This window comes from Podarcis raffonei, chromosome 7, assembly GCF_027172205.1.
Source record: "Podarcis raffonei isolate rPodRaf1 chromosome 7, rPodRaf1.pri, whole genome shotgun sequence".
Lineage (NCBI taxonomy): Eukaryota > Metazoa > Chordata > Lepidosauria > Squamata > Lacertidae > Podarcis > Podarcis raffonei.
The window spans coordinates 33815860-33833176 of NC_070608.1; the positions used below are offsets into that span (position 1 = coordinate 33815860).

Genomic DNA, 17317 nt, shown 5'->3' on the forward strand with positions numbered 1-17317 from the left:
GACTGATACAGAGTAATCATACATTCATGATGATTTTCACTACAAAGCTCTTTGGTCCAAACAATCAATGCAACAGACATGACCCTACCTAGCCCTGCACTGAACACTTCATTTCTTTAAATAAAATGGGACCTAACTTTCCAGGGCAAAAAAACCTTCCCAAGGCAATTTTCAAAAATTGCTCTGCCCAGGCCTGCTCTACACAGCACAATGGACTGTGACGCTATTCTTGGAGAGATTTTAATTTTAATAGAGAAGCATTAGGACGATGTCATTTCCTCTCCCAAAATCTGAACTGCTACAGCCTAATTTACATTCTCATTCTGTTCCATTTTTCAGAGTCAGACAAGAGAAATGCAAGTCCCTAGGAGCGGGGAGGATATGAAATGCAACTTTACCAGCATAATCTTGCACAAAAATGGTCCTTTTAAGACAGCGATGGGAAACCTGAAACCCACCAGATGTTGCTGGACTCCAACTCCCATTAGCTGCAGCCAGCATGACCAATGGTCAGGGATGGTGGGAGGGGGGCGGTAGAGCTCAACAACACTCATAGGACAACAGGTTATCTTTCTCTGATTTATGAGATGTTCACATGGAGGTCACTATAATTGTGAGCAAGGCCTGTGATGTTCTGGTCAGGTGAGGTTTTTATTTTACCACCCCTCTGCAGCTTCCTTGGTCCGGTCCCCCCGCCCCCCCCCAAATCAAGTATAGCTATGTTGAGAAATGCCCTACTCCACCTGGTAGGCAAATACAGGTTTTCTGGCTGGTTACAGAGCCACCATAGTGAACTGCCACTTTGCAGATTACTGGGCATAGTACCTTGTCTGTCTCCCTAATATAAGAAATGTGCACTTGATTCAATTTGATAAGTAGTTCACATCGGAGTCCACTGGAGGGCACTGCAGAAACATGTGTTGGAAACTAGCTAGCTAGGAATTTCGCTTTAACAGAAATCTGGATGCATTAAAGTACAACAGGGACAAATAATTTGTGTACAGATGGCTGAACAATTTAAACTGCATTTAGGGCTGGGAAAAAGTGATGAGCTGAGTGATAATATTGCCATTGCCAGGTTGATCTAAATAGTTTGTTCTAGATGTTTTCTGCCCAGCAGAAAGCCATTCATAAGCATAGCTTTTTATCTTGTAAAAAAAAAAGTGTAAGACAGCAGGCAGTTTGCATTAAGGATGCATTCAGTAAATATATACATCTAGATGAGAAATAGCTGCTCAGGAGGACAAGAATACAGAACATCTACTTGGGTATATTTTACTAGCCTTTATAGAAATGTACTAGAAGCATGCTTTTGAGCTACACTAATAACTTTTTCTTCAGATATAAATATTTAAGTACTACTTAAACCTGGCTAAGCTCACCGATGTTGTTTATAATAGTCTAAAAACACAATGCTCCATTAAACTGAGAGCAGACAGATTTTGTAGTGGTGTGGTGGTTAGAGTTGGACTAGGATTTGGAGACCTAAAGCTCACTTGACTATGAAGATTCCTGGGTGTACCTTGGGATAGACACAAACTCTCACCTTGACCTACCTCACAAGGATGTTGTGAGGATAAATGGCGGGGGGAGGGGGAGAGAACCATGTACAGCACTTATAAATGCAATAATTCAAGGGAAAAAATGTTTGTAGAGTCAGGAGCTGATGGGAGTGGGAATCGCTTTGGAATAAAAATAGTACTTTCTCCACATTTACTTCTATGGTTTAACTTGCTTACCCGGTTGGCTCTGGCCTGAAAGCTGATTAGTTGCCCCTTCCTAATTTATGCTTCAGGTGAGCGGCCTTGTTTGCCCCACCCGACCCACCTTGCATACTGAATCCAATCTTATTATCTTATTATTTCTTTACCACACTTCAAAATCTTCTCTGAAGGGGTGGGCAGCTTTGTCACCGATGAAAGATCCAGTCAGTAAGCGCTGTAAAAATTCACCTTCTACTCTAACACACCCTGCCCTCCCAAACCGGAGGAGAAGACTGTAGGGTTGCCAGAATTATGGTAGGTTTCCAAATCAAGCTCACTGCCGAAACAATGCACATCTATGTGCAGCCTTACTGGAAGCCCTATTGTTCATTGGAAGCCTTCGGCAGTGATGGAAGCTGATTACAAATTTTCTTAGAATTCCCGAAGTATAATGGCATCAACTTTCTAGTCTCAAGAGGGCTCAGAGCAATATATGTGGGAGACTACAGCTGCAACCCCGTGTCATTGGTTGCTTACTGCTCCACCTGTCTCCTACTCACAGCCTGCTTTAACGGATGCTGAAATGCAGAAGCAGAGGTACCGGCACATGTCTCTTGAGCAAAGCAACAAATTGTGCCTGTTAGACTGCATGACTGGTTGGAAACGTACTGAACCTGCTTGTTCTGTCAGGGGCCTCTCTCAATAGCACAGTCTGTGAAACACTGGATGAAGGCAATTAGGAATGATGGGCAGGTAGTCCAGGCCAGTGAGAAGCCGTTCCACCAGTGCACTGGATGAGGAAGGTGGGAATAGCTCTGTACAAACGGCCAGGGGGAACTGATGCGGACGTCACACAGCATCTATTGCCTGAGGTGACCACTTCACTGTGTCTAGTGGTAGGGCTGGCCCTTCCAGAGCTGAATGAAGTTCGTGACTAATGCATACAGTTATTAGTTTATTACATCAAAAAATCACACAAGGTGATATCTGACTAAGTCATACTCAGAGCACACCACCAAAGTCAATGCGCATACTCTTTGAATGCAACGTACTCTACCAGATGCCGCCCACAGTGATTTATATTAAGTGGCATAATTTTTTTCAGTCCACAGAGAACTTGCAGGATTTGTTTCCCCAGATGGAAGATGTGTGGTGCCTAAACCTGGAGCAAATTAAAGTCTCTGACCTTTCTGAAAGCTTTCAATATACCGTCACCTACTTTGTATTCCGGGGTTTCTCATAAAAGCTCTTTGATTTTTTCTTTGAGTCCTACTGCTCCGGTAATCAGCTTCTCCGCAGTCGCAGTCATTTTCTTTGCTGCTGTATCCCCGGGAGTGAATGCTTCGCGTTCTCTTTCTGATAGCAAGGATGTCACTGGACGCTTTACATTTGTGAATGCGGAGTTTGCCAGACGCGTCTTCGATGCACTGCCACTTCTGCGGGGAAAAGACAACGAACAGGCTGCTCAAATTTATCTCTCTGAACCTCCATTTTTATTTTGAGAAGAACAACAGGCAATGCCTTCCTTGTGGTCCATAGTTTCTTTTTGCACTCTTGCAAAATGTTACCTTACACTCCAGGTAAACCTGTGTTTGCATAACATGCAAATGAATTACACCATGGGTAGGCAAACTAAGGCCTGGGGGCTGGATCTGGCCCAATCGCCTTCAAAATCCGGCCTGCAGACAGTCCAGGAATCAGTGTGTTTTTACATGAGTAAATGTGCCCTTTTATTTAAAATGCATCTCTGGGTTATTTGTGGGGCATAGGAATTTGTTCACCCCCCCCCCCGAAAAAAATATAGTCCAGCCCCCCACAAGGTCTGAGGGACAGTGGACCGCCCCCCTGCTGAAAAAGTTTGCTGACCCCTGATTTGCACCATTGCAGCAATGGGAAATATATAAACCATACAGATCAACTATATTAGGAGTAGCTGGGCAAAAAAAGCAGCCTCTGCTTCTCACTTGGATGGTGTGGTGACGGGGAATAATGGGGGCCAGTGATGGTCACTGGTATGCCCCTGCAGCCTCAACCTCACTGCTGCCCTACCCCACACCATCCCAGTTAACTGATCCCACCATTAGGACGGTGGCTCCATATCCCACACCCCACCATGCCAGCTGTGTCCAAACTGTTGCATCCAGTGTCTCCCATTACACTCAACTTGTATGTCCACTCACTGACCAGCCTCAATTAACACAGCCAAGAAACCTTCAGAGGACTCCCTTTCAGGAATACACTGGTGCAGGGCAACAAGAAGTTGCACCAAGGTTTCTCTCTGCAATCCCATACACTGTGCAACCAATCACAGCACATCCTTGCAACTTCTCCTCTAGTCAGAGTCTGCACAGCTCCTCAAGGGCAGGCACCAAGCCCATTCTTCTCTGCACTTATATGCTCTCTTTGACTATTACTTACTGCACTATGTGGACAGGTTAAATGGAAGTTGCATAGGACTGAAGCCCTTCGATAATCTGAGCTTCGGGCTCACGCTCTGAAACTATTACTGCTTTTAATTTTTATGAATGTGCAGGCTTTAAAACATCCCAGCTAATCTACCACAAACTGCAAGTTTCCCAATGGGCTAATGAAGAGAGATAATGCAGTCCTTGAGAAGGAAGTTTTCCAAAAAGCCACAAAGTAGTAGTTAAGCTTGATCTGCTGTTGCATAAAACAGCACTTTTCATGCACTGAAAACAATAGTTTGTGAGTAGAAATAGATCTGGAGCACATCCACGTCTGCTGAAGTCCAGCTTTCTTTGCTAGATCACAGAATATCAAGAACAGCTGCTAATTGCTCCTAATGGAAGTTAAAAGCCCATTCAGGTGACCTGCAATATCAGGGTCCTCCGTTTGATCCCATATGCAGCTGGAGCAAAGCCACACACACATCGCATACAGACCAGGGGTGGTGACGGAGGAAGACAAGAAGAGTACTAGCATGCAATCTGTTGGATCGGCTACTTCTGGACAAGCATAGCCTCGATCTACAGAGATCAGTAAACTACAACGGACAGTTTGCTATGTTTAAAATTGACCTATCCTATGTCGCCCAGCCAACTACAGAGGGTTTCACTTAAACATGGGTGTGCTAGATGCCAAAACAGATTAAACCGTGAAGTGCTTTCCATGTCTACTCAGACGTTATGTCCCACTGCATCCAACAGGGTAAACTCCCAAATAAGTGAGTATAGGACTGCAGCCTAAATGGATATAACCAGAAATGGAAAATTACTAAAAGCAAGGGATGATATGGTTTGCCCTAGACTCAAGGCAAAAGATTCCATCACTAAGAAGCACTAATGTAAAGATAAAGGTAAAGGTACCGCTGCCCGTACGGGCCAGTCGTGTCTGACTCTAGGGTTGCGCGCTCATCTCGCTCAAGAGGCTGGGAGCCAGCTCTGTCCGAAGACACTTCCGGGTCACGTGGCCAGCGTGACGAAGCTGCATCTGGTGAGCCAGCACCAGCGCCGCACACGGAAACGCCGTTTACCTTCCCGCTATAAAGCGGTCCCTATTTATCTACTTGCACTTAAGGGTGCTTTCGAACTGCTAGGTGGGCAGGAGCTGGGACCGAACGACGGGAGCTCACCCCGCCGTGGGGATTCGAACTGCCGACCATACGATCAGCAAGTCCTAGGCACTGAGGTTTTACCCACAGCGCCACCTGCGTCCCTTAAGCACTAATGAGACCTGGTTGAAAACAAGGTACTATGTTGCTGAGCACAGGGTGCCACACTTTATCATCACTGATGGGACAGGGAGGGGGTTTTATCAGAGGGCAATGCCTAACCGTGTCCCTTTGAGCCACCATTTTTTCTCAAGTTAGGAAACTTCCCAAAATGATAGCTGCATCAGTCACCAGTGCTTCCTGCCCTCGTTGATGTGCTTCTCCTTTAGATGACTATACAGATCAGCTTCGCTTCCTGCCTTTACTGCTGAGGGTTCTTCTATCACTAACCCTGATGGCTCTTCTTTACAGACACAGCTAGCCAGTCACCTGTTGCCCACTGGCAGCCAGCTGAGAGAAATCCATGACCATCCTCATTTCTTTGACCCAGTCATAGCTTTCAGGATTATGAAAAACCCTCCCACTTGTTTAACATCCGTTATGCCCTAAGCTTCAAAACACAGTCCTGAAGAAGGAAAAATGCTTGGAATGTTTTGGAAGGGAAATGTAATGATGTCCACCTAGGGAACCTTTGGCCCACCAGATGTTTCTGAACTACAATTCCAATAATCCTCTGCCACTGGCCATGGGCTTGCTGTAGCTGATGGGAATTGTAAGTCAACAAGAGGGCCACAGGTTCTGTTGAATAGTGGGTAGATATGGCAGACGACACAGCGATTTCTCCAAAGCAGCTCTTTATTTTGTAAGCTGTAACAGAAAACTGAACAGCAAACAGCTCAGCCAGCCTGCTTTTATAGGCAGCCAGCTATCAACATTGTAGCAACAACAACCCAGGGTTTCCCGCCTAAAATAAGTGACGTGGACCTGAGTGAAAACTATCTACAGTATCCCCCTGCTGGCCCAGGGTGAGAACTTCAGTACATAACACCCCTCCACACCAAGATAAGGCGTTAGTTACAATCGTAATGGTTTCCTTATATACAGCACTACACGTAATGGTTCAATTAGGCACAAAAGCATATCGGTTACATTTCCCATACTTAGACCAACAGTGATACATGTCCAACAACGTAGTCCTTTAAATAAGTTGGGCGCTTGGAAACTCTGCCAGACCGCCGGGGACTGGTAGCCAAGTCCGGGGGGCCACACAATTCTTGCTGAGGCTGTGGTGCGACCCTAGGTGGCGTTGAAACCAAATCCCCTGGATCCGCTGCTGTGGGTGGAGCCTCCGCAAGTGGAGTGGTCTGAGTCTGTGGTAAGTCTGGCAGACCCTCTGAAGCGGCTTGGTTCGGCTCCATGCTGGCAGTTTGCGAGGGAGGTGTAGGTGGAGCCTCGCCATCTGTAAGTGTCTCTTCTGGAGCCACAAGCGCAGTTGGGGGCACCACGGTAGTGTCCAAGTCCCCAACCCTGCGCCTAAGCTGGTCTATGTGCCGGCGCCACAAGCGTCCGTCTTCGAGTGCCACCTGGTACGAGCGAGGTCCAGTGACTCCCACTACTGTGGCTGGCACCCAAGGAATGTCCCCCACATAGTTCCGGGCAAAGACCTGGTTTCCTGGAACAAATGACCGTGGCGCGTTGGCACAGCCTGGGGGTTCGGCCACGGCAAAGTCCGGGTGCAGCCGGTCAAGCGGTGACCTGAGGCGGCGGCCCATAAGCAGTTCAGCAGGACTTCGCCCTGTGGCTGCATGAGGGGTGATGTGTTGCACGAACAAGTATTCGGCGACCCGCTCATGCCAGTCTCCCCGGTCCAGGCACGCCAGTGCCTCTTTTGCACCATTCTCTCCGCTTGCCCGTTGCTGGATGGATGAAAGGGTGCCGTTAGGGCATGGCAGATGCCCAGTCCCAAAAGATACCACTCAAAAGTGCCTGATGTGAACTGCGGTCCGTTGTCGGAGACAAGGACATCAGGACACCCATGCGTCGCAAACAGGCCTCGCAGCACCCGGATGACGGCCTCGGTAGTGGTGGAGGGCATCAGGGCCACCTCCAGCCATTTGAAATAGGCGTCCACCACTACCAGAAAGGTCCGGCCGTGAAAGGGGCCAGCCAGATCGATGTGCACCCTCGACCAGGGTGTCTTTGGCGTCTCCCAGGTGTGTCCCTTAGCTGCCGGTGGTGCAGGCCTCGATTCTTGGCACGCTTGACAGGCGGACACCCAGGCAGTGATGGCATCGTCCATGTTAGGCCACCAGACGTAACACCGAGCCAACACCTTCATTTTGACAATTCCCAGGTGGCCAACGTGCAGAGCCTCCAGGACGCGTTGACGGAGTCTTTGGGGAATCACGACGCGGTCTCCCCACAGCAGACAGCCGCAATGAGCCGAGAGTTCATGTTGTCTGGTTGCAAAGGGCTGGAACTCCGATGCAAAAGGCCCTTGTGGCCATCCCCTCCACACCCAGTTGAGCACACGGCTGATGGTGCGATCCTGGGCAGATGCGGAGGCCACAGTGGCAGCCAATACAGGCACTGCCGGAAGATCCTCAATCAGGAGGAGCGATGAAGCTGGAGCCGGGTCTTCCACAAACGCTGGAAGAGGGCAACGGCTGAGGGCGTCGGCATGGCCCATTGATTTCCCCGGGCGATGGACAAGCCGGTAGTACATAACAGGTTCCCCACACCTGACCCAGGGAAACAGATTTCACCTGAGAAAATTGCCACTGATTTCTCTCCTGTTACCCAAAGGGGTGCTGCAGATCTTTGGCCACAATTTAATTCCTTGATATTTATACAAGTCCCCTCTTTTGTTCAGCATTGATGTGGTTGCACTTACTGGTGTAAAAATAATTCATGCTCTGCTACATTAATGTCCACATCCACCAGACAGCGATCCTAGCCTGACTGCACTGGCTGCCAATTAGTTTCCGGGCCCAATTCAAAGTGTTGGTTTTGACCTATAATGCCTTAAATGGCTCAGGACCACAATACAGTGGTACCTCAGGTTCATACGCTTCAGGCTACATACACTTCAGGTTACAGACTCCGCTAACCCAGAAATAGTACCTCGGGTTAAGAACTTTGCTTCAGGATAAGAACCGAAATCGTGCTCCGGCGGTGTGGCGGCAGCAAAAGGCCCCGTTAGCTAAAGTGGTGCTTCAGGTTAAGAACAGTTTTAGGTTAAGTATGAACCTCTGGAACGAATTAAGTACTTAACCCGAGGTATCACTGTACCTGCAAGACTGCCTCTCCCCATATAAACCGTCATCAGCTGAGGCACTTCTTTGTGTGCCTCCTCCACGTGAGGCCCGGAAGGTGATAACGTGAGAATGGGCCTTCTCTGTAGTGGCTCCCATTTGTGAGATGCTCTCCCCAGGGAGATTCGCCTGGGGCCTTCATTATATATTTCTGGGGCCAGGCAAAAATGTTCCTCTTTAACCAGGCCTTGGGCTGATTTATATTTTGCTGCCTTTTAAATGTGTCTGTGGAAATGGGAGTTATTGTTTTGCTGTTTTGTTTTACTTATTTTCATGTTTCTATCCTCTATTTTACTCTGTGAACTGTTCTGTGAATCTAATAAACAACAACAACAACAATAACCAGTCCATGATAATAATTAATATATGCCTCTCCCACAGGTTCATTGTAGTTAATGGCACAGGGGCACCTACTGCCTATTTGTTGCAGAATACCAAATCTGCCTTGACACGTCTTAGGCCTGTTGCATATTAAGATAGCCCAATGGTTGTCATGGTGACTACAAAGCTCTGAGCTGTTTCCAAGTCTGAGACCGCTTCCATCAGCTCTGACAGGGATTGGCTAGGCAAAGGGATGATTGGTACTGAGGAAATCTCCGAAGTCTCTCCATGGCCCAACACCAGGCAAAAGTATTTAATATATGTTGTCTGCCATGCAAGCTACCTGCTGATAGAGACTGAATATAATTTAAGCTCCTTGGAGGATTTTCCAGTATCGATTATGAACCACAGCACAGTAACAGCTCAATCCAGCTTAATAAGTGTTGAGATGAGCTGAACAGAAAATCCAAAACTGAACTGGCAAATCTAAAAGTAGCTCCTCTTACAGATTTGACATAGTCTTGGGAATTAAGTAAAAGGGCAAACACGTACACATTACTGCTGGTTTTCTAAAGGTTACAGTAGAAAGTACCCATCAAATATAATGTTCAAATAACTACAAGTAATTATTTCCTATTGTGGCCTTAAGCAAGTTCATACTTCTTCTGAGATATACAAAAGGAATCTTTTGTAAACTCCTCATTACTACAAGTAACTGTGTTATCTAACAGGAAGAGAGAATTTACAACATATTTCAAACTGCTAGTATAGGGAACACACAAACAATACTTATTTTTCTATATTCTGCCATCTATAGACTACATGCAAAATTCTAAGGACCAAACTAGACATGATGCTAGATGTGTCTTTGCATTTAATCACAGAACTGAACTGTTGGGAGGGACCCCAAAAGTCATTTCATCCAACCTCCTACAATGGGGAAATAGAAGTCCCCAACTTGAAGTTCCTGGAGCAAGAAATTAAAAAGTCCCTGTCCCAGGTCCTTACTTCCATTTGCCTCCTCCTCCATTCATGCCTGAAAAGTTATTCCCACAAATCTAGTCACCTGAAAGGAATCTGGACAGTCTTTTCAAGGAACTGCCAAGAAAACTGGCAGCGATACACACCATTCTGGAAAGACTTTTCAATAAATCCCAAGAGGCAGATTATGGCGCCCTCCACTTATTGGTTTTATGTGTATTAATATAGATTTACATTCAACATTGTTAAAGTGCAATAAATGCCCCACTTAAGTATTTAAAATGAACACTGTTTACTTAATATGCTGTGATAGCTTTAGACAGCCATTAAAGCCTTTCATGTAATGAGGAAATTAATTACAGAGCCTACAAAAGATGCCTCAACGGTAGGCATGCTTAGAGGTTATGGAAACTCTGGCAGCTGACAATTTAGGCTTTAAGAATGTTGGAAAGGTTGATCACCAAGGCATAAAAAATACGGTCCAGAGTGAAGAACTCATTTATTTTCATTGAATGTCCCCAAAATATCCCTAATGACCCCTGCAGAACGCTGCAGAACCCCTGCAGAACAAATGCCCAGATGGCATAGTTGAAAGAGTTTACCTTTAGCTAATTAAGTCACATTAAAGGTAACTGGAATGCATCAACTTACAAGGTAGCATAAAATAACTGAGAACAAGGTAGAAGGCATAACATTTACATGCCAGTTTCCCCATTAAATTTTCTATTTCCTAGTCAATTGAGGGGGAAAAACACATTTACAGGGAGGAAATTCTTCATAGAAACTGCTTGGGGCAAGTGTTATTCTGAACACATTAATGGGAGTATACATTCTTTAATATCTATAAGAGCTTGTGGCTATTCTTGCCAGCATACTGTACTTTTCAGTGCAAACATTATTGAAAATTTCAAAGACGTTTATAAGGAATGTGTAGTTTCATGCTAAAAGACATCAATATTATTATCAATATACAGGCATACATAGAACAGCACATAACCACATAAAAATATAATCTTAAATACACATTAAAATCTAATGGCGGAGGAAGGTGATGGTGGGGTAGATGCCAAACTGATTCTGCAGGATTGAAGCCACTCCTATTGATAATAGTGCATGGTTGAGTCACATTGAAGATCAGTGTTGCAATAATTTTAAAAGCTGCCATAAAATGAGTCTGAAATACCCAGAACAAAGGGGCAGAAGGAGCGCATATAAAGTCTAATGCATACTGGACTAAAGATAACCCAAAGCCAACACCAATTTTGGATACGCACAACTCTTTCAACTCAATTTCAGCCTTGGTGAGGCAATTAAGGACAAATGGGTGACTGTCAAATTCTGTTTCTCTCACTTCCTCATTTTTCCAATCTTAATTTTGCACATTTTCACATCAGTTTGCAATTTTTTTAAAAGCTGAAAATGTGTTGCCATTTTTGTGTGAATTTCTCCTACCATTCAGATTTCTGTATGCAATTTCTCCTAGTAGACACAGTTTCACAAAGCAGTTTTAACTAACAGAATGCATCTTTATGTTATTTTTGTACACATAACTTGGAAGGAGAACCACACTGCAAAATTTGGAGAAGTGTGAATTTTGAAGTATGGCTGTGTTTTGGTTCATATATTGTTTTGCGCAGTGCAAGTTAGATAATTTCACCTTTAAATGTGTTCTGGACTAAATTTCTTCTCAATCCCTAGGAGAAACCCAGTTATTCCCCAAGGCTCAAAATGATATGCAAGCATGAGAGGGTTTTTTCCACTCTTAAACTTGCCTCTCATTCTATGGACTAGACACTTACCATCTCATGTGTCCTGTGAATGATAGTGGAAGAATGTGCAACCTTATACCCAAACACTGTCCCTTACATTTACTTACACACACACACACACACACACACACACAACCTAGAGTCTGGGCTTTTGTTTGATGATCCTACTTAAATTAAAGTTTCCTGTGCACCATAATTGCTTTTGTAAATGCTACAAGGTTGCTTCAAAAATCAATAATGTCAGCAGTCATGTTTATACGCAGTGTCATAATATGAAATGCTTTTAGTGGATTCTTGGGACTGTCTGTCTGGCTAACCACTTGATACTTCAACCCAGCTTTTACCTGCTGATGTGTTTCAACTGTACTCTATTGCTACCCATAAAGGTGGCCTTTACCAGTATATGAATGGATACTTATTTATTTTGGGAGCACAGAGAGAGCACCAAACGAGACTCTGCATTAAACGGCATCCTAAACTTCCTTTGAAGCATTAAATGCTCCTCGAGTAAAAGCAGCAATCTCTACAAAACTGTACAACTCATGGGTCTCTGAGCAACTTCTAGGACAAAGCAACAAAACGGACATGAAATCTGTCATTAACATAAAAGCTGCTTTGAGAAACAGTAAATGCGTTAACAAAAGTGACATAAAACTACTGCTAGCTTTTTCCAAAGCTAATGCCAAACATCTAAGAAAACCCCTTTAGCTGTTCTAAGGGTGGACTCAGGCAATCCTCCTCTTTAGACCACACAGTGATACTTTCAATAGCTTGGAATTCACATAAAACTGAAAAGGACTGGCATACATTTGATTTCTATAGCCTTCTATGTAGCAATGACATACCATGGGCTCCTCTGGAGCTGGGTGAGAGGAGGCCTTGTCCAGTTGATTATAGAGAATGGAACCCATCTAATCTAACATCCTGTCTCCAGCATCAGCTTACCAGATATCTCCAAAATATTCACAAGCTGAGCCTAAAGGCAGCACCAGTGTTGCATCTAGCAGTGCCCTTGACACCATTCCAAGTTTCCCCTCCTTACTCCCTGTGGCAGCAGCTGGGATGTGACAGTTTGGGTCTTTTTTACTATCAGCACCTCAGCAGTGGCAATGGTAGCAGAAAGGTGTAGCAGCAGCAAACGCAGCAATCTAGACAGCCAGTGCTACTGTTGGCACCTAACGCTGAAAAGAATTCCTCCCACAATCTCTGAGGAGCTGGTGTAGAGTTGCTTAGGGGGGATGCCAGCCAGGCCAAAAGCCACCCAGTGTCTGGCACTGAGAGAAGCCTCAGGCCCAGGAAGCTTTAGGTAGCAGCCTGTTTGCTGACAGGCCCTCCTGAGGGCTCAGGCCATTGGCAACTGCTCACTGGTGCCAACTTCTGGTGCCAGATCTACATGAAGACACCAGTCCTCTCCCACTTGTTTTAACTGTTTGGCAGAGGAACGAACTACCTCGGAAGATGGTTGTCAGGGAACTGCCATTGGCACAGAGGCGAGAGATAGAGGGGGAATTGTGTTACAGGGAGCCTCTGAAAATCTTGCGAAGCAGTTCCTCTTCCGGTGAGGAGGAAAGCCCCACCTACAGTGGAGAAGAGGTGCAAGAACCAGAGGATGCTAGAAAGAGCCTTAACACCGCGCCTGAGCAAGCCGGAGAGGAGGGAAGCACACCCCTGCCTTCGCCCATCATGCACAGTAGCTTGAGGTGCAGGGAGGGGCAGAAAAGGCTGGGGGTGATGAAACTTTATGTTGGGGGAGGTACAAGAACAGACCACTCCCGGATTCTGCTAGCGATTGAGCCAGACATTAACTTATGACGCTCTGCACTATAAATAGTTTGCATCAAAATAAAGCCCGTAAAATACAGGTCAGAGTGCTGCCTGGTTACTCTCGAGCAACCACATCAGCATCTGACAATGGTGGACTCTCCCTTCACTGGAGGTTTTTAAACAGAGGTTGGGTGGCCATCTGTCTGGGGTTCTTTAGCTCTGATTCCTGCACTGGAGTAGATAACTCTTTGAAGTCCCTTCCAACTCTACAATATTTTCAATATGATTTGCTTCCCAGGTTCTAGTGTCTAAGAGGCCAGAACCTGGAAGTTTCATTTGGCTCGTATGGAGAGGAAGAACCATATGTGCACTGCCTTGAGCTCCTTGGGAGAGAGGTAGGATATAAAAGTAATTTCAAAAAATTAATAAATTGTGTGCTCACCTAATCTCTCAAGAAGGCACACACAGTAGAGACATAATGAAAAACGGAGGGATAGTCTCTTGCTTACCTGACCAGGCTGCTCACAAGCTGTTTGGTATCTTGCTTGCTGACACAGCTCCTTTACTCTCTCATATTTGGGCAAGTGATTCGATTGCTGGGCATTTTTGCTCGCTTCTTCCTTCTTGCGCAGAAATTTACTTTTTTATAAAAGAAAAGAAAAGAAGCAGCACTCTAAGGCATTTATAAGTAGCACAAATGAATAAATTGCTTACAGGTATCCTGAAGATCAAGCAATATAGAAAATGTCGTGAAATAAATAAGGCAAGCTTTCCCTGTAGCAGTAGCAAATAACAAAAAGCCAAGAAAAAGCCAATGTCGTACCTTTCCAGATATTGTTATACTGCGACTCCCACCAGCCCCACCCAGCATGGGAAATGTTCAGGGATGATGAGAATGGTAGTCCGATAACCTTTGAGAACAATGTGAGCTATGTGCCTTGAGATGAACGATGTTCATCAGGCCCAGGGTAAAAAACCTGGAAATGGCTTTCATCTGTATCTTTGGGGATTTCTCTGTTTCAGCCAAAGTTATCCCCTTTCATAAGACCTTCTACTATTAAGAAGTTGCGTGGAAGCCCCGCGCAAACCCTTTCCAGATACAACACACCCCAAAAGAATATAAGTAGGGAGGGCAGCACTGAAGATGTCACCCCTGAAATGATGCATGCTCATTAGAACACCTGAGCAGAGTCCCTACACAGACTGCCATGCACACAAGCCCTTTTTCTGTGAAAGATTCTGCATCACGGGAGATGGGAGATACAGTCATACCTCGGGTTAAAGACACTTCAGGTTGAGCGTTTTCAGGTTGCGTCCCGGGGCGACCTGGAAGTAACGGAACGGGTTACTTCCGGGATTCGCTGCTCACGCATGTGCAGATGCTCAAAATGACATCACACGTATGCGCAGAAGCGGCGAATCGCAACCCGTGCACATGCGCAGACGCAGGTTGCGTTCTGCGCAGGTTGCAAACGGGGCTCTGGAACGGATCCCGTTCACAACCAGAGGTACCACTGTACTTGCACAGTTGAAACTCCCTTCTTCAGACTCCTCCCCAACCCCACACTCACTGTGGGAATGGGAGAGTGAAGGGGATGCAAAGAGTTCAGGAAGCAGGACCACACTCTGGCCATGACACAACTAAGGGGAGGGTGCCTGACCAGAGTTATGAAGGTGCCTTCATGCATTCTAATAAACGTGCATAGGTCAAGGGCTGCAGCTTATTGCTCCCATGTACGTATTAATGTCCAAAAAGGAACAATGCACACGCATGCATGTGCGCACGCACGCACGCACACACACACACACACACACTCTGCAGATGCTCCTCTCCCTATTCCCAAGAAGAGCAGGCTGCTTAAGGCAACTCATCAGTGAGAGGGAGGTTCTCTGGATGTGCTCACACACACAACTGTCTTTATTACTGCTTCATATTATTTCGGGGTTGACCTCAGGCATCAAAAATGCCAAGTCTCAATGTTCGACACATGAACCATGAGTCAGAGGCTGTTGCTGCAGGATTATGGATCTTGCAAAGACCTCTTGGCATTGGACAAACAGCTAAGAGCAGCAATTAACAGACAAGCTGAAGGAAAGAGAAACAATGGGATCTGGAAAATTGCTGGATGAAGCTGCTTTGAGGTAAGGAATGAGCTTCATAGACTGCAGTGTCAATGGCAGCAAACAAATGGGCCAAGCTACCAGAAAGAAAGAAGTTAAATCTGTGCATTTGCACGTAACATTTATTGCTTTGCTGCCCATTAAAAAAAAGTGCAGTTGCCCACCAGGAAGATTTTCCCAGAACTCTCTCAGCCCCAATAATTACCCTCTTTCCACTAGGAATGTATCACGCCAAACTTTGGTTTTCTTGTTTGTTCGAAACCTGAAATCAAAATAATAATATTTACTGTTGGCCTCTATGACTATGTTTGTCTAGGCAATTAAAGGTGAACTATTTATTTTCCCTCCAAACCAACTAGCTGCCCACATGTTCCCACAGTTTTAGAAATGTGTTCTTTAAAATAGTTTTAAGCTGGGAAAGCAGAGGCCGACTTCACTAGTTTTACCACAGTTCGTTTTCTATCTGCTTATTGATTTACTCAGGCATTCGCTACCAGACAGCCTTCAAGAAAGAGATTTAACTCACCTGTTTCCTGCTTTTTCAAGGTCCAGCAGTTTTAGAATAGATTTGCCATCCATATCGGGAGGCGTGTCAAGTCCTGCAATATCCAAAACTGTTGGAGCAAGGTCAATATTCAGTACTAACTGAGATATTCTGCAAAATTACAAGAAAAGGTCAGAGTTATATTAGGCACGTTGGAAGCAACCTTTCACATCCTTGTAGAATTTGAACGGCAATTACTTCCAGTGTAGTACTTTGATGTCAAACTGTATATAATAGGAGTGGAATCTAAAAGTTCCCCTTCCAGAACTGTGCAATTAGCAGGAACATGCTAATACTGTATCAAGACATTTTTTTAATATGAGTCTAAGTTAAGCAGTGATATGAAGCAGACATTCTCACAAAATCTATATGTAGCCTGCTACGCCACCATGAGTACAATATATCTTCATGTGACCTTAATAACTCTTTAGCAGCAAGCCACAAAAGAAGAACTGCACAGGGCTATAATAAAACAATGAAGGAGCTCCATTATACCTTTAGCAAGTGCTCCCCCCCCTATATATATGTAAAGGGGAGGGGGTAGGTTTGATCTTCATAGCCAATGCTTTGCAATAATCTTGTTGAAATAAAAACCAGCCACTTAAGAATGACAATCAAATGTGCTTACAAATATTTTACATTAGGTACAACAGCTGCGCTGCAGACATAGGAGAACGTACACTGATCCCGGCTCTACACTTGGACCACGAATAAAGAAAGGGACGCGGATGTCAAAGTCATATGGCATTGACTTCCCTTTGACCAGTCCAAACTGCCCAATATGGTAACCATGGTCAGCAGTGTAAATAATGTAGGTATTCTCCAGTTCTCCAGTCTCCACTAGCATGTGATATAACTGAAACAGAATAAATAGAAAAGTAAATATGGAAAAAATGCTAAGTCAAATCTATCACACACACAGCAGGCCTATACAAGCGAATATATGCAAACGATCTTATACGGTTGCATTTCGGTGTTGAACCAAAAACACCAAGTCAGCAACTTTTCATATTGTAGTTTATTAGGGTTTTTGAGAGAGCTTGTGGGTTTCACACAATGTATGTCCACTGCAAATATCCTGTACAGTGGGTGACCACTGTTGGTTGTAACCGTATCTGTCTCAATAGCAGAGGATGGACAAAGGCAGTTGTAAATCATTTGCTACTGAAAAGTCTTCCTCTCGTGTGGTTATGGAGCCACATGGATATGTCTTAGACCATTATTCCTTCTAAAAGTACCCAGTATCCTCTACTCTAGATGAGAGGTAGCTCATCAAGGCCTCAAGTGAA

At 45.0% G+C, this 17317-nt stretch overlaps 1 protein-coding gene across 7 annotated transcripts in view; it reads right to left on the reverse strand.

The window, feature by feature from the left end:
• SULF1 (sulfatase 1) overlaps positions 1-17317 on the reverse strand; it is a 101838-nt gene that overhangs the window by 13073 nt on the left and 71448 nt on the right. For all 7 annotated transcript variants that reach the window (XM_053395927.1, XM_053395929.1, XM_053395924.1 and 4 more), the window contains 5 exons: positions 16709-16884; positions 16011-16139; positions 15690-15746; positions 13873-14002; positions 2923-3139 (listed from right to left, as the gene is read on the reverse strand). In XM_053395927.1, coding sequence (XP_053251902.1) covers positions 2923-3139; positions 13873-14002; positions 15690-15746; positions 16011-16139; positions 16709-16884 — 709 coding nt within the window. The remainder of the gene's footprint in view (positions 1-2922; positions 3140-13872; positions 14003-15689; positions 15747-16010; positions 16140-16708; positions 16885-17317) is intronic.